The sequence below is a fragment of the Halichoeres trimaculatus genome, unplaced genomic scaffold (assembly GCF_033239565.1).
Source record: "Halichoeres trimaculatus isolate MK-OKI-2021-1 unplaced genomic scaffold, fHalTri1.1 fHalTri1_scaffold_9, whole genome shotgun sequence".
NCBI classification, from domain to species: Eukaryota; Metazoa; Chordata; class Actinopteri; order Labriformes; family Labridae; genus Halichoeres; species Halichoeres trimaculatus.
The window spans coordinates 19,361,919-19,383,438 of record NW_027437188.1 but is presented as its reverse complement, the minus strand read 5'-3'; the positions used below and the strand labels follow the sequence as shown (position 1 = coordinate 19,383,438).

Genomic DNA, 21,520 nt, shown 5'->3' with positions numbered 1-21,520 from the left:
AAAGCACACAGAATACAATGACCATTTCTGAAAGTTTTATTCTAGGGTATATTCTTTACAGTCTAGTTCTCAAACCAATAGTCGAGCTGGTGACCATGTTTCTTTTCAATTTTTTAATGTTGTTTTAGTTTATTGATGCTTCCAATCAGGCTGCACATTGACACAACGGTTAGTGCTGCAGCCTCACAGGAAGAAGGTCACCGGTTTGATCCCCAGTTTGCCTGGTGGGCCTTTCTGTGTGAAGTTTGCATGTTCTTCTCGTGGGTTCTCTCCAGGTACTGTGGTGTCTTCCCACAGGCCAAAAACATGCTCATCAGGTTAATTGGTCACTTTAAATTGTCTGTAGGTGTAGTGTGTGCATGTCTCTGTGTTAGCCCTGTGATTGAGTGGCGACCAGTCCAGGGTGTACCCCGCCTCTCGCCCTTTGTCAGCTGGGATAGGCTCCAGCCACCTGTGACCCTGAACAGGTTTGTGTCGTATGGATAATGAATGAACGCTTCCAACCAACAATGGTCATCAGTGCCTTTTCTATACAATACTGTATGAATTTGTCAGCTCACCTGTCATAAAAAGTTTCATAAAAACTCTGACTCTTTGTTTTTCAGAGATTGCTACTGCTTTGAACAGAAGTGAGGAGTTTCAAACTAGTTTTATGTTTTGTTTTTTTTTTCCGAAATTTGAGCCAAAAACTGGAATCCACTGAGAAGTCATAAATAATAATTAAAAAAAAACATACAAACACTGAAACACCTTTTGTCTTTTCAGGATCATATGTGCATAACTGCAGTCAATCAAAATAAAAAATTTGTAAATTACTTTTTTTCCGTTTTTTTTTTTTTTTTTTTTTAAATTTAATTTTATTTATTTATCTTTATTTACTTTGTAAAACAGTGCTATTAAAACAGTACAATTCCTGTATAACAACAAAAATTATATTTATCATTGAATATAATTTTGATTAAAGAGCCTGATCATTCTGGTGGGTTAACCATTACAGATGCATAGTAAACTGTCAATTCAGGGCAGTGGTGGCAAACATCTTACACTCTGAAAAATGTACTAAAAAATGTTTAGAACTCTTTACTCCTGTTCAAATTATGAAGGGGGAAATTTCTATCAATAATAAATGAAGAAAGAAAGAAATAAACAAATCTAACAGATAAAAATCTAACCTCACTCATCACTAAATCTACTTTATTTGAATATGTTCTATAGATATTCATGATTTATGTATATTACTACCTCAGGGGTGGGGAATCCCAAATCCCTGTTGTAAAGAATCATGTCCCTGTGTACAGTGTGATAGTATTATAAACAAGCAATGAATACTCAACTCTTTGTTTTGTGTCATCTATCTCAGTTTGAACACTGATACAAGTTAAAAGATTATTGAAAAAGTTGAGGATAGCAAGATATTTGATGGATATTTTCCATGGTTAGTTTCAGGAAAATAAAGATTTCCACTGGTAAGAAATCACAGTTTGTGTATTTGTAATGCAAAATTGGGAGCATTCAACACACATGCAAACAGGACACAAATAGAAAACAGCATCACGAAATGGAAACCAAAAAGTTTTATTCATCAACTTCTGATACAAAAGTGTTTTTAAATAACAAACAAGTTTTAAAATTTTGTCAATTTTTTACAAGGATAAATTAGCAATTTCTTTAACATACACTGATCATCAACACAATGAGTTTTTCCTCTACACAGAGCAACAGTATAAACCTTGAAGGCTACAATCAGCGACCCCAGTGTTGATATCCATATCTGGGCTTCTATAAAGGATTTCAAACACCTGTATAACCAGTGGTTCTCAATCGTTATTATATGTGGAGCACACTCACCATGTTTCAAGCCACAACTGTGCAGCATTTGTTTGGAAATGTCACCTGAAGCTCAGCGTGGTCATATGAGAGCAGAAAGCCAACATACTTGGGAGTTTAAGCAGGGAAACTGCATTAGCTCAGAAGGGAGGTGGTCAGAGGTTAATTTAATTCACTTTAAGTCAATGTTATGTTTGTTTGACTTCAGAAATGTAATAAGTGTGCTGTGGTATGCTGCTTTGAGAAACACTCAGTTTTTAGGGTTCTCAGCTCACCACAGCCACCATAAGTATTCTGAATGCAATAAGGCTGCTGTTACATTAAACATATGTTGGGGGAGAAGGTGGCCCACACTTTCAGCACTAGTTCCTTTCTCCTTTCAAACATTTATTTATAAAATACCTATGACAGGCAGTGGGAGGCACTATCTTGTTTCACATGAGGGCAAAACTCCAAATGACTCAAGCTTTTGTTCATTTCGACTAACCCAAAACCAAAGTTGTCCTAGCTCCATAGAAAAGTAGAAGCTGTAACTTGACCTACAACTGTTATAATGTACATTCAGAAACTCAGTGAATCTCAAGTCCTTTGGAAGGCAGATTGTCAGGCAAATATATGGTACACCGAATCAGATGTAGGATTTGGTAAATGCAGGGGTACGCCGAGATGAGACAGGACCAGGAAGTATGTATTTTTTGTCAAGATATAACGGGATGGATAAAGAAATGGTAAGATCCACAGATTTTGACATGTGGAGTCCAATACTACCAGGGGTTGACCTGATTGTCTGGGATATGTGCCATGATGCAGCAGGTTAAAAGGAAACAAGCAGGCAGCGGGCCAAACAGAGCATCAAATGGACACACAGACTGAAGGAGACAAGTTGAATCCATAGTGCCAAATCCAGTCTGAATAAAAAAAGTGGATTTATATAAAAAGTCTGCTCACAAACCAGCTCTGAGGGACACTCAATTTTGCTCCTTCATATATATCAGATTGATATCCATGGGAACTTTGTTGTCCTATGTGAGAACTTTAGTTCATGTCTCTGTGACGGCTCTTTGTTATTGCATAATGTGTCCTTTGGCAAGTGATTGTCTAATAACTTCTAATTCCATACCCCGCCTCGGGTCCCATGTTTGGAAAAGAGGGCAGAGGCAATCATTTAATTTCCTGGACTTCATGGTAACTAGAGAGCATATACAGTACAGGGACTCCTAAAAGGCTGCACACATCATTGGAAGTTAGCTGAGCTTCGCATTGTCTGCTGAGGTAAAACACACAAGCCTATATTTCCCAGAGGCCTCACTGCTCAAGCATTGAAGGCAGAGCTGGAGGTCATCCAAGATTCATTGCACTGTGACTTCATTGCTACCACAGACTTTGATTTGTAGACCTTTATAATCTACTAACCATATAAAATAATCTTTGTTTTTCTGTCTGCTTTTCCAAACTAAAGTCATTGTGATTTTATTTCACCCCCTTTGGAAAAAAATCCACAGGACATATTGCTTTCTGCAGCAGTTATGATAAAAAAAACTGACAGACTCCTTGTATTTAAGGCTTACGGACATGTTCATATCATGTATGTGACAACTTGGAACTCACCTAACAGCTGTTCCTGATAATGCACCTGCGACTTGCACCAAAACTTCACATATCGTGCATAATTGAAGTGCATTATCATAGCTCAGGGCTGCATCCCCTCAAAACAACTGGGCCTTTAAACCAGCTGCTCTTTTATATGATAAAAAATGAATCATTTAAAAGGTGTAAAATAGTTTTCAACTATTGGCAGTATAAATTTAAGGCAGCATTATATATACGTTCCTTTAGACTTTGGTTATTTTTGGTCTGATTGCCTGTTTTGTTGCGTTCCATTTTGCTGTGCAGACTTTAAAAAATGTGTACTAAAATTTTTAATTAATTTGAGAAACCTTCATTTATCTTAGGTCTTCCCCACAACACTCCAGTGTAAAATGAAAAACTTCCAGAGTCCCACAAACGATACACTGGTGATCTGCTGAGGAGAAGTGAGAGGCAGAGAGGTAGACGTGGTGCTACACAGTTTTGGTGCGTCTGGTCTGCATATTGATGCTTCTGCCCTTCCTGTCTCTCTTTCTCCTTCATTTTTGTTTTCTCTGTTTCTCTGGGCATCAGTCCAACAGAGGTAGAGAGGCTGCTGTGGCCACTTATGTATGCCCAAATCCTCAAGTTTTCACCTCAACTCTTGACAGAGACACAGAGTCACTTGGAGGAGGTCAGGCAGCACACTTTTATGATGCCAATACATCCAGTGGCTTATCTGCGTGACTGCTGCATTCCTTTGTCACATATTTCTTCTCTTGCTGGTGTCTCTTTCCTTTGTGTGGCACTTTCCATAAGTGAAAAACGCAGGCAGAAGTCCATTCTTCTCTGATCTATCTTTCACTTCTCACACCACTGTCTCGTTTCCTTTCCCTGGTTTGATCCATCCCTCGCCCGGCGCCCTCTTGCCCCCTCTGCTCGCCCTGCTGTCCCTGATCAGGCGGGCTGAGCAGCGCTGCCAGGTGTGGAGAGTTTTTGCTGACCAGATCCACATGCCTGATGTGATGCCAACAAGCAGTGACATGAAGATTCGAAGCATCTCTGATGCCACGTATGAGTCTCGGGTGCTGGCTTTGAACTCCCCCCAGTTGGAGAGCTGGTAGAGGTAACAGCCAATCACAGTCGATGCTGGGACAGTGTAGAGAACAGAAAACACCCCTATCTTCACCATCAAACGCTCCAGCTTGTCTGTTTTGGCTCCATCCTTCTGCAGATTGGAGCGGATCTTGAAGAGAGCCACAAGGCCAGCACAAATGAACAGAGTCCCTGTGGTGATGACAAAAAAAACGAGTTTCACAAGTCATGGATAAAGCAATAATACAAAGGGATGACTTGTCTGATGGACAGTACATTTTGAAGAATGGATGGATGGCCTGAGTTTAAAGGAAAGAAAAAAGCACAAGTAGAAATAAGCGCTAGTAAAACTAGATTAATGATAATTACCTATGAGCAAATACGTGGCCAGTGGGGCCACTACAAATCCTGTCAGCGCCTCTTGCTGCTGGTTTCCAACGTAGCAGAGTCCTGTCAGGTCATCCGCATCAACCAGTCTCATTATTAGTATGACGATGGTTTTTACAGCAGGGATGGCCCAGGCTGCTATATGAAAGTAAGAGCTGTGCATTTCAATAGCCTCATGGCCCCACTTCAATCCAGCAGCCAGAAACCAGGTGAGAGTCAGGATCACCCACCTGCAGGCAGCAGAGAGAGAAAGGGAGGAAAAGGCGTGAGCTCATGTGTCTAGGTATCACACTGTCTTATGTTTCCTGTAAACAAGATGCTGGGGCAGTGTTGGGGACTACCCTCTGGAGCAGAATCCAGTCTAGTCTTCAAATGATTAACTTGTTTTGAGTTACATAACAGACTGCTGTGATCAGATATGAGGGAAGGGTGAGATCCTTGGGTTTCAGTGCGTTACTTCTCTTAAACGGAAGTGTGAAGATAAACAGGGGAACAAGGGCAAAGTGAAAAGGAAGAACAGTCTTTCTACTGCAACTTTAGTCAGCATGCATTGAAAATGTGATCCCTTTTTTATAAGGCTGTCTTTGTGTGTGGAAATGAATCCATATAGCACAGAGGTTATGAGACAGGATAGTTGAAGAAAACAGGATGCAAATCTCGGGTTCCAATTGCTCCCCCTCCTCAAAGCCCATTCACAACACTGGATGACAATGAAACAAAGAAACGAAGGAGTGAAAAGATCAAGTGTTTGACGGGTTGTGAGTTTGCGTGTGTGTGTTTGTACTAACCATAGTGAGGAGGCCATGCCAAAGAAATAGAGAAGGAGAAAGACTATGGCACAGCCAGTGCTCTTCAACCCCTCTTGGACAAGAACTGGTACGGCTGTTGCATCCAGGTCACAGGAAACGCGCTCCCTCCCCAGAGTCAACCGCACCTGTTTGTGTGGAGGGGAAAAGTAGCAGACAGAATGCAAACATTAAGATGAGATGAAATAAAATAAAATTCTCAAATTTAAGATACTTTCAACAAAGGATTTTGGGAGGCAATATATAATTTTCCAGGCCCAAGCCTGTCTGCTGTCGATGAGGCTGACAAATGCTTATTCAAGGGTCTAGACTTGCTTGAAAACTCACAAAAAACGTGGGAAAAAACGAATAAATCCACTGCTTTGGTGACAACCAAAGCGCCCCCTTGTGACTTAAAACCCAGCCTCTACACCCACTTCTAGCCATGATCCATTTTTTGTATGAAACTATAGCGCCAAGACTGAAAAGTTTCTTAATCGAAACAGAAAGTTAAGAAATCTGAGTGGAACGTTGGATTTTCTGATTTTTTTTTTAGCAATGTGCAACACTCAATAACTATTGTACAATATTAGATTTGGATGAAAACACACTCATAAATTCAATGTCACAGCCTGAATGCATTCATATCATTATTTTCACCTTGAAGTACAGCCCCCCCTAAGGCCAACAACAAGTCATGCATTTTTCTCTGTCATGTATAAGTCCTCCATATTTCAATATTTCCATATGCATTTAAGACAGGCTGCTTTAACCTTCATGATGCATTGTTTCTCAGGCTGTGTCCTGTTGTTAAAGGTGTGTCCCTGGTTAAATGTCAAACTCTGATGTCTTACCATTACACAGGAAATCGTAACTCAAAAAAGTTGAATCTGCTTCCAAACACATGTACATCATCATGGTCCATCTCTTTAAAAATGGGAAAATAAAAACCTGTGACTGCCTCCTACTCACCAGGTAAGCCACACTGTACAGGTTGCAGCACATGGAGAGGAAGATGATTGGCCGCTCTGGGTAAGAGAAGCGCTGTGAATCCAGCAGAAAGGTCAGAACAGTCAGAGTGGTGGAGAAGAAGCACAGCACAGCCCACACTGCCATCCATGCATCTGTGAAGACTTTAGCTCCTCTTCTGTAGAGCCCACTGTCATAGCCACACTGCAGGGTGCAGGTTTCAGTCTGCTTTAACCAGGTGTATTGGTCTGGTGCAGATCCCAAAGCCTGACACTCCTCCTGGTGGGGAGGATAACGGGGAGGCAGGTATGGTGGGTCCTCGTCCCCTGGGCCCTCCATACACATGTGGTTGTGGTCATTTTGAGGAGGGAAGAGGCTGCAGTTGAGAACCTGGAAGGCAGGAATGACGTAGAGATTTTTGTTTATAGATGATTGATTTGATGTGCACAACGTTTTGTGCTCATTTGAATGCATTTTGCTGCTTCTTTTCCCTTGGAAAAGAACATTTTTCTTTGTTTCCCATACTGCTAAATCTTTCTTAATACATGCTGTGTGTTGCAGATTTTTTTTTTAAAACATGCTGTGTGTTACAGTGTTGATGCTACTCACCTCAGGCCAAATAAAACCAAACTCATGAAGCACTGGAAGGCACTTCCTCTTGACAGATAGACACATGCTTCCACATGGACCAATTGGGATGGGAACTTTGTCCGTGCACATCGGTACGTAGACTGAGCACAAGAAGAACTGGGGAAAATTTAAGAAGTAAAATGATTTAAGATGAAAGATTCCTTTCTTTAGACATAATAAAGCCCAAAAGTTAAAAAAATGACAGATTTTTTTTCTTAAACAAGAGCAATGGCACAAAATGACTACAGCAGCAAGTAAATAATGCTGGAGATGACTTCAATGCCTTTTGTACTTTTCAGGAAAAGAAACTAAAGAAAAAAATTTCTGCATGGGGTGATGTAATAAGAAAGAAAAAAGGAGAAGACACTGAAATAAGTTGGAGCGCACACAGTGAGGTGTTGTAAGAGATATCAGATATTGTGTCATTCATCAGTGGATTGCTTTGAGGGCTTTGTTTCAGTTTTGATAGAGCTATCTGTAAAGAAGACTTGAAGTCATGTAAGTACTGGAGAGCTTGTTAAAGCAGTGGAAACCATGCTGTGATACCCTGTGAAATAGTTATTCTAACTTTGCATTACAACAGGATAACAACTGATGGATGCCTACACCATGTAACCCTTCATGTGCATCCTTCATCTAATTGCATGTACCACTCACTATCTCAGTGCTCTTTATAGCTTTTCCTTTCAAAGCATTGCATCACCTACTATTGATGGATCTCTATTTTCACTTCTAATAAAAAGTGTAGTCAAAACATCACAGCCAACAGCAGCCTGATCCAAGGTTACGCATACAGCTCTGCATCTTTAAAAAACAATCTGTGAATTTAACAACATATGAAGCATGTGCCATCTAATGCCCCATAATCCCCACCTGATCCATGGCTCAGTTTTCTCTGTCCCATGGCAAAAGTTTGGAAATAGATATGTTAGTCAGGTTTATAGAAATATAGTGAGCTGTCTGTACTCATATTGAGCTGGCGGTGATGTAAGTGAAGAAGCTCTCAGAGGTTATGAAAGGTTGCAATTTTAAGTGATTTCATGCTTTTAGGGTGAAATCAGTTTAAAGCTGGAGTGTAAAATTGTACCAGGCTCATGATATGAAAATACACAGAAGCAGAGAGTAAATTTCCCTTGCCTCTAGGCACAAGAATGAAACATGCACTCTTAGGGTTTTGACAGATTGTTAGCAAACTTGAAATGACTTCAGATGTCCAAGTCCTCGCTGTTTTTTCTCTTTTTTTTCCCTTCATAACAGGCTGTATTAGACACAAAATATTTTGGGCCTGTGGCCTTGATAATTTTATACGGATAACTCAGCTTGAAAGTCGAAACATGAGTCTGAGAAGGGTGTCAAGGTTGGGAAATAAATACACACAAAAATGTTATACTACTCTTACTACTGTGAGAATTTACAAACAATATGAACATAAGAGCAGTGCATCTGCCCAATAATGCCGGGCTTTTATTTTAGAGCTTTTACTACAAGAGTATAACACAACGTGAGAAAATGCCCAGGGAGGTGCTTTATTGTCTCATGCCAACAGGATACTCATTTGATACAAATTGTGTATGTGATCCCGAAATCACTTGCGCAACTAAATGGAAACTACCTAAAAATCCAACTTGCCACCCTGTTCTCTGATTCATACCTGGGTTGTACAACAACTTTATCTACAAAGAATACATTAAATGGCTGGAGGCCATACAATGTTTCTCACAAGTACTGAAGTAATTATATCCAAATTGAACCATAAGGTGACAGCAAATTTAAATGAAGTTGTTTAAACTGTGTAACACTTGAATGCAGATGCAACAGCACTACTACTGTTTTCACTGTGGGTCAGTAATGTAACAGGTTCTGGGTGTTTTCCCCGACCGTTGGTAACCCGAGTGCCGTCACTTCACTGCTAAAAGCTGCTCCGGTTACCAGTCAGGAAGCCTCCCATTAGAGTAAATGTTAGGGGATATGGTTTCCCTTTCCCCCTTCCTCCCTATTTAGGGTGTGTGTTTGTGTGTGTGAGGGGGAGAGATGGTGTGTCAGCTAATATTACAGGACCATTTTCAGCTGGACAGTTTGGTTCGGTGCAGCAGTTACTGCTTGTCCCATGTGAGGGACAGACAAATTACTAAAAGCGCTGTGTTGATCTGGCATATCAGAGCACTTTTACTTTAGTTCTCAAACACTAAACCACACACAAATTACCCAGACTGGACAAAGAGAACATCTTGTGAAATTCTTGGATTTAATTTTATGTATAACGATGATCAGATTTATGCTCATAAATTCACTAGTGTGGAAAACAAAATGACCTTCCATATTAAGAAGTTACTGGAAGACATAATTCAATAATAATTCAATTTCATTTTCTCACACAGACCTCCAAAGGAAGGCCTATAATCTTTGACCGATCTGTCACTGATTTCTTTCAGTTATCATCTAAAATAAAATTGCACAACCAGTCAAAGAGACCCATCTTTTTTTCCTGCCTTGGTACATGAATCAAACAAGCAGCATTTGTCTTAGGGCACTGAAGGCACCATTGTGAATAAGAGGACAGTACAGTATAAGACTGTGAAAACTCAGCTGTTGCCGTGTGGGTCATGAACTCAGAATGTCAACACACAGAGGAGGCATTTTCAGATAAATTAGCATGACAGTCTGACACAACAGGAAGTAAAGAAGACTGCACTGCACTTATTTTAACTCTCTGGAGGTCAATCTATACCATGCTTCTCATAATCAAGGGCACCAACAGCTCTTACTGTTCAACTATTGCCGGTAGCTCTCTGTCATGTGCTCTGGGACCACACTGTTCCTCTCTTACCCTGCACACACGCACAACCACAACCACACACGCGCACAACCACACATAAATATAGCAGACTATCTAGGTCCATGCCTTTAGAGTGTGGGATCAGTGTTCCTAAATTTATGCATGTTCCAGCCTTTTAATGCCACGATGCCTGATCTATTCTAACATCAGTATGCAGTCAGTAAGTGTGTCACATCACACATCAGTGCATTACCTTGAGTTGACTGGAGCAGCCGTACTGAATGAGTGGCGTGAACGTGGTCAGCTGCAGCTCCGCGTCCGACTGCAGCACGTTGCCGACCAGATTGGGCATCTTGGTGACGTTGTAACCAAGACCCTGGCACATGCTGATGCGGATAGGGTCGCAGGTCATTTCCTCCACCTCGTCACCGAAAGCCCTTACACCGAGGAGGGGAGCTACCAGTCCGGACAGGAGGAGCAAGGCTGCCCCGCACAGCGATGCCATCATCCCGGGAATAACCGCAGCACTGAGCGCGGTTGTTCCTCTGTGAAGTTATAGTAGAGCCCTTGAACACAAAGTTGGGCTTGGTCGCTCTGGAAACCACAGCGCGTGTTGCCAGTGAAGCAGGAGTGGAGCGCGTGCGTTTAAAAACTATAGTATTTGACTCTTAAACAACAAAAAACCTCAAAAAAGCCGCGAGTGTGTGCGTGAATAAGAGCGCGTGGCACAGATAACACCATCCTACGAACGCGTTATATCAAAACACATGGTTAATCCCATAGTCCTCCTTGTGTTGTGTCCCGTTGATAAGTCCGTGTGGCTGGTGTAGTAGCAACAACACTCAGCGGTCTGCTTTTGCGCCTACTGCCTGCCTGCAAGCGTCCAGCTCTAAACTTTATTGTGTCTGTTAGGAGAGACTATTTTGCCCCTTCCAGAGGAGAGCCGACCAATCCACGCGCAAGAGTAGGGTTTCCCTGACCAACCCCTGACCAGGAAGGCGGGATCCAGAAGAAAATAGAGGAGCAAGCTTCACCCCCCACCCCTTCCCCCTCGCCTCCTCTCCTATTCTGTCTCCTCTCCTGCCCCCTTTTTCAATCCCTTCTTCATCCCATTCCCTCTACTCCTACTGCAAAGAAAATCAGCAAGTATTCCCCCACTAATTCTGACACTATCCAGAACCTGTATTTATACTGGCTGATGTGGGTAACATGTGTTTTCATTGGCTGTATTTTTAGAAAATGAGCATCTGAGGAGTGGATTCTTCTAGATTGAGTGTTTTTATTTTATATTTAAAGTCCCTAATGGTCCTTTAGACCCATCTGGAACCTCACCACAGGTCCCACTCTCCTCTACAGGCTCGTCAGCTCTAAGTGCTCATGACATTGTAATTGAAAGTAGGGTCTTAAGTGAGGCTGAAGCATTGGAAATCTGTTTTGCATTGCAATGGATGCACACACTGGACAGGTTTTGTTTGCTTGTGGCACCCAGGGAGAGAACTTCTCTTTAAGGGCATGAAACTAGCAGTGAAGAGTGTTCTTTTGGCTTTTTGTGGTGTTAAAGTGGACCTGTGTGACAAAAAGCCTAGAGTTGCAAAAAGTTGGGCAGGAGCGAGGCTCTACTTGTGTTTTCTTCTGAATGATCTGCACATTTTTAAGGTTGTTTATCAATCTGCCAAGGGGAATTAAACTCAACTTTAGGGCTTGACAGACCCCTGACAGAACCTTGCAACTCTGTACTAAAGCCACTTTTCCCTGTGGCTAAACAATCTGATTTTGGTATACCTCTTTTTACAGTCATTTCCTTTGTTAACCCCAATACTAACTGCACTCTGATAGAGTGTGTGAGATTTGTGGTGTGGTTGTGTTTTATAAACCTAAAAGTAAACATTTAAGTCTTTGAAACTACAGAATTTCATCCAGATTGTTTTGTTTTTGACATCACATAAACAAGCCTGAAACACAGGCACAATGAGGACTTAAAACTGGAACACAAATACTCAACGTTCCATCCAAAACCTTTCTGTTATATTTATCTTAAAGACAAAGCAGAGACATGTGAGGAGCAACTTCATGAGAAATGTATGCAAACAAATCCCCTTAACTAATATGTTTAACACGCTGAAATGTGAGGTCACTCCATCCTAAAAAGTTTCTATGTGGCTGGCATTTAGGGATAACTCAACAGGGTCAATGTTGATAAGAGTCTCAGAAAATCGCAGCAGAAATCTGCTTTCATTGTGCTGCTGGGTTTTGCCTCCTGGATTATAATGTGATGTTTCAGCCAATCCACTGTGACAATTGATTGGCAGCAGCAATGACCTCTCTACCAGGCCAAACCCCTACCCCCATGCACCCCCAACCCCCCTGACACACACACACACACACACACACACACACACACACACACACACACACACACACACACACACACACACACACACCATCCCCCTCAGCTTCTCTGTTGCTAAACCTTGGGTCAAGACCCGAAGTAATTAGCACTGAGCTGAAACAATAGAGTGTGCCCTGGAGCTGATGGCTATCAGGGGTGTGGTGTGTGTGTGTGTGTGTGTGTGTGTGTGTGTGTGTGTGTGTGTGTGTGTGAGTATGCAAAAGGCAAAAGTAAAAGGAGCATGAAATGGAGAAGACCTTAACCCAAACCAAGGCTCAATTTCAAGGAGAATTAGAGACGGAACAAAGGGAAATTGTGGTTCTCCACTGGGATCATCCAGACAGCTCTCCATCATATCAACTAATGTAGCCTAATCAGTTTATCAGTAGACATAGAGGCAAGGAAAGTAGAGAGAGGAGCAGTGAAAGGTAGAGAACTGCAGCAGCACAATCTATGCCTTCTGTTTACTTTGACAGTCGGGTGTGAATAGCAGACAACGTGTTGGAAATAACACTCTAATGACCACAACACTGATTGGATAATGGCCACAGTTACTCTTTAAGCCATAAACCACTGGGTTTATTATCTAGAAGGTTTCCTCTTGAATAAGTCATTTGGCCAAGGAGGGTAAAACACTGAGCTGCAAGTTTTTTTTAATCTATTCATTCAGGCTCATTATGAGTAAAGTTAAATTGCATTCCATATGATTTGCTATGAGCTATAAGAGAAACTGAGTTTTTATATGAATCCACAAAGAGTTTATTTTCTGTTTGTTTCACTCAATGCAATAATGTCTTCTAGAGCAAAATCAGCAATCAGCTCCAAGAGGACACCCTGCTGCCAATTTTCAGGTTAGCGCAGCCACAGCATAATTATTTATGCAGACTATTAAATTGATGGTGACTCTATGGAAAACAGGCTTCAGAGGTGGGCCGTGGACACTGTAAATATCCAATCAAAAAGTATTAAGAACATGATGAGGATAGTGGAAAATTGGAGGGAGAGAAGGTTTAGGAATTCCAGCTGTGCGTGTCCCCGATGGCAACAATTGAACCGACTGGATTCTAAATTTTAACACAAGACATGCAGTGTGACGTCTGTGTAAGAGTTTGTTTAGCCGACCAGCGTAAGGCTGAATTCCACCGCTTTAGGCCAAACTGAAACAGTCAGGGCTTTCTAATTATCTATGCCACACAGTTCCTTCCGATACAATGTTCATGTGATCCTTTGGACATGTTGATGTCAGCAGAAAAGACTCAGTGGTGCAGTTTTCCTTCCCAAATTACCCACCCATGCTAACATTTTGATGGTTTAATGCTTTCGAGGCCGGCCTTTGGAAGGACATGTGCCCCGACTGGCCTAGGATCAAACCCTCCCCACAGTCTTTAGCCTTGCTAATCCTCACTCTGCATCACTGCCACCTTTGTTACTGCCACAATAACAAAACATGCACTCGCTGAATCGAAGGTGCCACATGAGGCAAACTGGCTGGCCAAATACTCAGGGAGCACCACATTTGCAGTTTCAGCCAGTCATGAATTTGAGCACTGGAGGCAAATTGAGAAATATTAAATCCCTGAATAGACTTTGATTATCAAAATAAACTACGTCAACATCAGAGCTTCTTTTCACTCTCCCAGAGCTTCATGGCCAAAGTGTCTGTTCATGTACAGACTTTTTTTTTTCCTTTAGATGAGAGTGTTTATAGTTGCTCTCTTCTAAACGTTCCTTGACCTTGTTTTTAACATTGAGCAGCGCACTTTGCATGTGTAGATGATTTTTGAACAAAAGACCAAACTCAATGAAAGTTTGACTTTGCATGGACAGGATTTTAACTACAGCTAAAAAGAATAACTTAGTGAAATGCCATTATCACAGTCATTCCCTTCTTTCATTGCCCTATATTAAAAAATGATGGCTATTGTTTAAAAAAAAAGTGTTGCTCCTGTTTGAGCTGGTTTGACTAAAGATCAGATTAGGTCTTTGAAATTTAAACCATGTCCGCATATAGCCAGGTATCTGAGAAACAGCGTATTTTTTTATATGTTTAGGCCTGTTATTGACACAAAACCAGAGTTTTACGAAACTCAAAATGATATTTTCTGAAAATTCCGGCAAAAGTGAAGAACTTTGAAAACTCCAGTTTCATAGTTTTGTGCAGACGCTTGGGAAACAGAGATTTTGGTTTTCACAGCCAGAACTGAATGAATGGGGTTCATTCTGATTGTCTGGCACGGGTGTTACGTCTTAAAAGTATGGACGAAAAGTATTTTTCAGGAATGAATGAAGATGGAATTCTTTTTTATGTGACTTACAAAGAAACATTTTATTCCAAACATAAATCATATTTGTTTTTAAGTATGTTTGGTGGTGGGCTCATTGATTACATCTTCATGTCACCTTATCTTTTATGAAACCTTTTTCTATGGTTAGGTGCGCAGCGATGCAGACTAAGACTTTTGGGAACATCACTTTTCTCTATTTTGGTCTTGTGGAGCCTACAATAGAGAGATCTAAGCTGTCAGATGGGCAGCAGTCTCACAGACTCTCTGGCAACGTACCCTGAAGTCCTTAAGTCTATGAGCATGGTTTTTGGTATGGGGCCTGGGTTTACTTAAAAATAACACCTGCTGTCATCTTTTCGTAAAACTATTCAGTCTTATAGTTGGCATCATTGCTGTTAAAGCACTGGGGAGCTGATTTATGATTATTTATAATGAAGTCTTACTTTAGCAGACAGCTGTAATGCTCAGCCATGCTAAAATCAGCTACAGTGATGATAAGGGCAGGGACATCGTTCCCTATAATGATTTAATAGCAGCTGTTGAAGATTAATTGAGATTTTCTGACTGACTTCTATTTTTGGTGGTGCTGTGTCTATTTAATGTCTCACCTTGTTTTCGTTTGACTTTCTTTTAAATGTTATTCCCTTGTTAAATTTTAGTGTTAACAAGAGACTATTTGTAAAGTGACACTATTAAAATGTAGTTAATTCACAGCTTAACAGGATGTGAGGGAGCCATACTTTTCTTTCAAAACATGTTTGGAATACTCAACCCTCTCTCTTCTAAGATGAATGCATAAACATGTTTGTTTGACCACAGCCCTGCAAAAGCCAACTCAGTCTTTCTGTGGGAATGTAACCAGGCTAACCTTTCAGCTTGGCAGACTGAGTGAAAGGCAGCACCCCGAGGACAGAAAGGGAGACACAAGTGTGTAACAGTCACCAGATAGCATCTTATGGCTCCTTGCCCAATCCCTCAGTCCTTGAAGTGTGGTATTAATAGGCCTGCCAACTCCTTGGAATGGTGTGAGTGTGAATAAGTGCAAATGTTCTGCATGCTGGGGATGTGTGTGTCTGAATCTGTGTGTCTTTAAGTCCATCAGTTTGGTATTTTTAAGCTTCTGTGTGCAAAAGGAGAAGCGCAGGGCAGCACCTGTGGGTGATTGAAATATGATAGGTTTTGGTAGGAAAGATTGTGGAAGTCTACAGGTGATCCGTCCCCTCTGGGACCACAGGCTCATATATCCAGGCTCTGGTGTAACACACACACACACACACACACACACACACACACACACACACACACACACACACACACACACACACACACACACACACACACACACACACACACACACACACAGATTGGCACTATCTCTATAGCTGTGTTCCATCCCTTTCTCTTACACCTCCATCACCTATGCCACCTATTGCCGCACTCATCCATCTGCTTCTTCTCTGAGTCCAACTGTAAAGGTTCAGTTTTGGTAGAAGCCACATTTTGGGATATACCTTGTTATTTTTAAAGTTATTAAACCTCATTGCTTCAAAACTCTGGAAACAAATGGTTGATGTCACTAGGGGGCTGTTTACAAGACAACGGTTTTAGAGTGAAACCTAAAGGTTTTAGCCTTGCCTTCACACAGAAATGGCGTTCCAGCTGACCTAAAACGCAAACTTTTTAAACGGCCTCCCGAGTGGGATTTTTCTGAAAAGCTACCGACACTGTTGCTGTGTAAACAGTACACTGCGTTTTCATTGGACACGCTGTCGTCACACTCCGCTTTGCGCGAGCGCATACAACAGGACAACAGTACCGTTGTTACAATCCTCATGAACTACCGTGTTGTGCTTGTGCTGATCAATCTGCTGTATTTGCAGTCTACATACAAAACGTGCATCTGTTGCTCCACTTTTGCACTTAGTATTCCCCAATACACAAGATGATCGGCTCAACTCTACTTCTGTGGAGATCTCCCAAAAGCTGCTCCGGGATAAGACAGTTATAGCACCACCTGCAGGCCTGGCATGCTTTCTAAAACGTTTTCAGTCCCTTAGCGTTTCCGTGTAAATGCAGATTTCTTCCACTGCGTTTTAGCGTTTTCAGATGAAACATTGTTGCGTAAACGGGGCCTAGGACAAGGACAATATGTCCATACATTATATAGTCCATGCTCAGCACAAAGCTCTCCCAACATGGTCACTGTTTGCCACTTTTTTTCTTTTCAATAAAATTCTCTTTAAAATTAGAGTCTGCAGGATTTTCCCAAAAAATAAGATGCCAACTTTTACAGGGCCTCTTCTGGGCCTCTGTGTGTAAGTGCCCGTGTCTGCCTCGGACTCTCTCCTCTGCCTGTGTGTTGAGGTTTTGGTTGTATTGGGACATTTCTGGGTGGATAGTAAGCGTGGTTACATCAGCAAATCATGGCGCCCAGTGTGCAAGTGACTTTGCGTGTTGAGTGGAAGAAGCTATCCTGAGCGGCTACAACAGTGGATGTAGCATGGAGAAAGAAAAGCACAACTGATGTGAAACAAAACATCAAACAGATAAAGCTTTTTCCTAAATGAGGGTGAAGCTTGGCTCAACTTTCACTCGCTTTCGGGAACTGTGAGAGCAACACATGACGAAGAGTGACACGAGTTGGCTTTCTGCTAACCAAGTAAGTGTCAAATACCCGCAATTAGCTTGTGCTAACATGCCAAGTCAGGTGCACAGCTCATGAGTCTATTCCACATGAAACATGATGCTACGGTTGGTTGCTAGGCTAGCAAGTGCGTTCATGTAGCTTTGGTGGAAGGCTGTGGGTGTGCGCTGCTGCTGGCACTGAGCCAAGAAGGAGGAGCCCGGTTTGAATTGTGTTTACAAACAAGTAACAAAAATTCCTGCAGATCCTACCTTTAACACAGGAGTGGATCTGGTGAGAAGGCAATGGGAAAATCAAATGATCAAACTTTAGCCCATCTCACAAATATGTGGCTGAAAATTTCTAGAAGCTGAGGGCAGAATGTGCTAAGGCTGATTTGACTGAATGTCTAAAAGATATTGAGCAGCAGGAAAAGTGGATGCTGATGTGATAAAAAAAATCCACAACTCAAATTTACAACACATCCCAAGTGGTTTTGACAGCAGAAGCAAATTCTCAGATTTTCAGCTTCTTTGAAACGCTGATTTTTAAAAAGCAAAATCACAAAAAGGAGAGTTATGCAACATTCAGAGCCAAAAACTTACTGTTTACACTTTACTCCTCCTAAACTTGTCTAGACATCACCCAGAGAAGCTGCATGAGAGAATGCTTGTCTGATCCAGTGACCATGCATTAAATGGATGAGTTGATGTGTGGACCCTTCAGGACATTAGCAATATAAAGCAATGAAACGGACCTGTTGGTTATTTCCTCAACTTTGCCAGCTCATGTTACTCTGAGGCTTTTTGGTGCATATTAGACAACATACTGAGGTGGTTAAGTTAGGATCTCATGCCTCTTTCTCTTGATGTTGTTGAAAAAGACAAGCAGACTTTCTGTTAATTAGTTTTCTTATGAAGTAACTCAGACAGAGGCCCATTTAGTGAAACAGCTTTATGTCTTGAATGCCATGCTCTTTTTTCCCCAGAAAAATAATCTCTTGAAACCCAGTATCTAACATTCACTAGAAAGTGTCCCATCCATTCATTATGAATTTAAGTGGTGACTTTGCCTCTGTCTGGGCTGTGCAGTGACAGGCAACAGAGTGCTGATAGATGGCTCCTGTCCATGGCTGTAAATCGGACTCTTGTTGGAGAGTTAACCCCTGTAACCCTGCCTGTCTGTAACAGCACACTCCCCTCTCACAGCCCGGGGCAGCTGATGTGCTTTTCCCAGAAATTTGATGAGCAGGTGGTAGCAGTCCAGTTGGGAAGTGAATGAAGGGATGGATTCAATATTGTCCCTATGGCTGTAAATGGCTGCGTGGGTGAGAACTTGGCCCCCTTAAGGAAAACAGAAAAATAAAACTATCTCCCATCCATTGAACATCTGTGGCACCAGCTGAAAGCAGCTTCCTGTGATGATAGAAAAGTCTCAGTTGTATGGTTTGACAAATGAAAAACATGTATGACACATATATCATTGCAGAGGTTAGCGAAGTGGCCTTGGAGGGCTATCTTTTCAGTTATCGGGCAGCTGAATGCAGGTCTTTGTGCTGTGACTGTTCTCTTTTAGTGTCATTAATCAGAATTAATCATCTATCATGGAGAAGCTCAGTAACGAAAACATGTGCAGACATAGGCATGCATTAATTCTCACAGGGTATTCAGAAGATGTTTCCTCCCCGTCCTTATGACCTTAAGAATACACAGCTGTTTCTCCTCTCCTCCAACTAGTGACTGGGACAACTTTTATTAATGTGCTGAAACTAAGTAACCTCACAACACAGACCTCTGTGGGCTCTCACACACTGATTTATCTCCCAGCTTGCTGTGTTTGCGTGCGGAGGGTGTGCATGCATTTTCTTCATCCATTAAAACATTGGGGATTTGTAACTGCTTCATATTAGACTGCAGTGGAGCATCCTGTGTCCCTCAGAAAAATTAATGAAATATATAAATGATTATGTGATGATTAGATGATATTTATAGGCTCTTATGGTTTGCATGTGTAACTGAGCCCGTTTCCACAATTAAGTTAGCCACACCCCCAACATATCCAAGATACTGGACATTTGCATTAAAGCATGGACATCTGACCAGAGATTACTCCTTGACAGGTTCTGGGAAGCCTTCAGTTCGTGCATGTCTCCGTTTGTCCTTGGAACTTAATTTATCCAGTTGGAAGGACCACTGTGACACCACTGGATGAAAATGTACAACATGCTGTCCAGAAAGAAAAGGATTACAGAGCGATCAGGGTTGCAGAAATGTGTGAAAAAAGTACAAATATGCATACAAGTTTCCTGACAATGAGGTGGAAATGTTCTGTCAAACACTGTGTTGAAAAGTTGAGAGGCTGATATCCAACATGCAGCTGTGCAGAAAGAGGGAAAAGTCAAGAATGATTTACTGTGACTGAAGAAGGGAGGAGGTAGAGATATGCAGAGGAAAAAGGAAGCGGCTGCTGCAGATATAAAGTTGGAGAGAGACGGGACCCCACTCTCAGAGATAGAGAAGGTGAAGACAGGATTCTTGAAGCTTTTTATTTGTTGACTGAAAGAGATAAAGTACGTATCCAAAACCAATTGTCATATGTTATCCATAAGTAGGCTACTCTCTGCAGCACACACACCATCACCCGGCCCTCCTTCAGTTTGTTATTCATAGAGTCTGAGCTGCTGGCTTCCTTGGCACCTGTCTCTTCCCCGTCTTGTTGCTCCACTCCCTGAAATAGAACTCGAGTCTCCAGAGGGAGAGTAAACATTGGCCCTGCCGTGGGAATACAAACCAACATGCACCGCACACAAACACAAACACAAGCATATCTTTAAAGCCATATAGCTAAAATTTGTTTATGTCCCCACAAAGGGCAATTCTGTGGCCTACCTGCAGCTAATATTGTCAATAACATAAAAGTTTAAGTTTTACAGTTTTTATTCTGGAATTTTGCACAGATAACCTTCCAAAAAAAGTTCTGAATGTGTGTCTGCTTGAAACCTAAGCAAACAAGTGTGCTCCTGTCCCATGTGATCCTGCAGCAAAGATAATTAGAGAATAAGCACCAAGCTGTTGATCTAGTTTTGCTTCTCAGCCAAGCTTTCCTCCCCAGCAGTTATTTCAAGACATTAAATTTTTGTTAGACTCCTTTTGTGGCCCTTTATGGGAAAATGTAGTTACCTCTAAAAAACAGTCTCATATACTTGCACTGAGGTCCAAGCACACAATGCACCATCAAAAATGTATCTTTTCAGGGCAATAAAGAGGACAAAGCAATCATTGTGCAGACCAAAACAGATGGTTTAGTAAATGTTTGTTTGTGCACTGAGACGCCGTCATAGTTTGCACTCCGCCAGGATGAACCCTAGCCTCTGGATAGAAAAAGGACTCTACAGTCTAAGCTCAGAGAATTATCTGAAATAAATAATCCTTAATTATATTTAGTGTTTCCAAGTGAAAGTTTTGTTCTCTGCAACAAACCCACAAAGCAGGAACTCAAATATGTGCATGTATCTAATTTCTAATCACAGTATCTCATTTAACCTAATTTAGATTTCACTGAATAATCTTATTTTAAAGTGTAATAAGCCAAAAGCAAGGACCAAATTACTTTCAATAAGTAAAATATTTGCCAGTGTTCTTGATTATTTTTTGAGATGTTCCTTGAGTCTAGTTTTACATCCTACTTTTGGAAACTTCCTGAGAAGTTGCAGTTGCAGCAAAGGATTCTGTCATGATTTTACTTTCTTCCAAGGTGCCTGGAGAAACTCATGGCAATCCCATCTCTTAGTCCTTATTTTGGCCTGTTTAACATTAGAAAATAGGATTCTTCCAGGATTTAATGAGGAAAATAAGACTTTAAGAAAGTGCAGTGAGGTAATTTGACTAGAAAACTACAGAAGCACAGTTGCTTAGATGTAAGATTTTGCAAAGTAACGTGAAAGTTAAAGGGGACATATCGTGCTTGTTTCTCCTTTTCACTATGCTAGACTAGGATGCCTGTAAAGCATTTTGCCCTCAGTACAAGTCATTTAGTTCTTTCATTGCCCCACAATAGCGTTCCCAATATCCTAATTTTAGGCCATTCTGAAGATCTCGTTGAAACGCTCCGTTTCGAGAATGACCTCCAGTAACCTCGCAACGTCACAGCCCTTTGTGCTCTGATTGGTCAGTTCTATCAGAGGGGCGG

At 41.5% G+C, this 21,520-nt stretch overlaps 1 protein-coding gene across 1 annotated transcript; it reads right to left on the bottom strand.

The window, feature by feature from the left end:
* Positions 1–1,612: 1,612 nt before the first annotated feature.
* On the bottom strand, positions 1,613–10,954 carry fzd4 (frizzled class receptor 4). The gene is made up of 6 exons (XM_074680069.1): positions 10,289–10,954; positions 7,239–7,376; positions 6,633–7,019; positions 5,664–5,809; positions 4,858–5,105; positions 1,613–4,680 (listed from the first exon to the last, which is right to left on the bottom strand). Exons 1-6 carry the CDS (start codon positions 10,541–10,543, stop codon positions 4,262–4,264), a joined length of 1,593 nt encoding a protein of 530 aa, XP_074536170.1. The 5' UTR covers positions 10,544–10,954; the 3' UTR covers positions 1,613–4,261.
* Positions 10,955–21,520: the final 10,566 nt, after the last annotated feature.

Coding starts and splice junctions, on each gene's coding strand:
- fzd4 (XM_074680069.1), bottom strand. CDS start 10,543: ATGATGGCATCGCTGTGCGGGGCAGCCTTGCTCCTCCTGTCCGGACTG. Junction 7,377..10,288: donor GCTGCTCCAGTCAACTCAAG/GTAATGCACTGA, acceptor AATTTTCCCCAG/TTCTTCTTGTGCTCAGTCTA. Junction 5,810..6,632: donor TGTACAGTGTGGCTTACCTG/GTGAGTAGGAGG, acceptor CCACACAAACAG/GTGCGGTTGACTCTGGGGAG.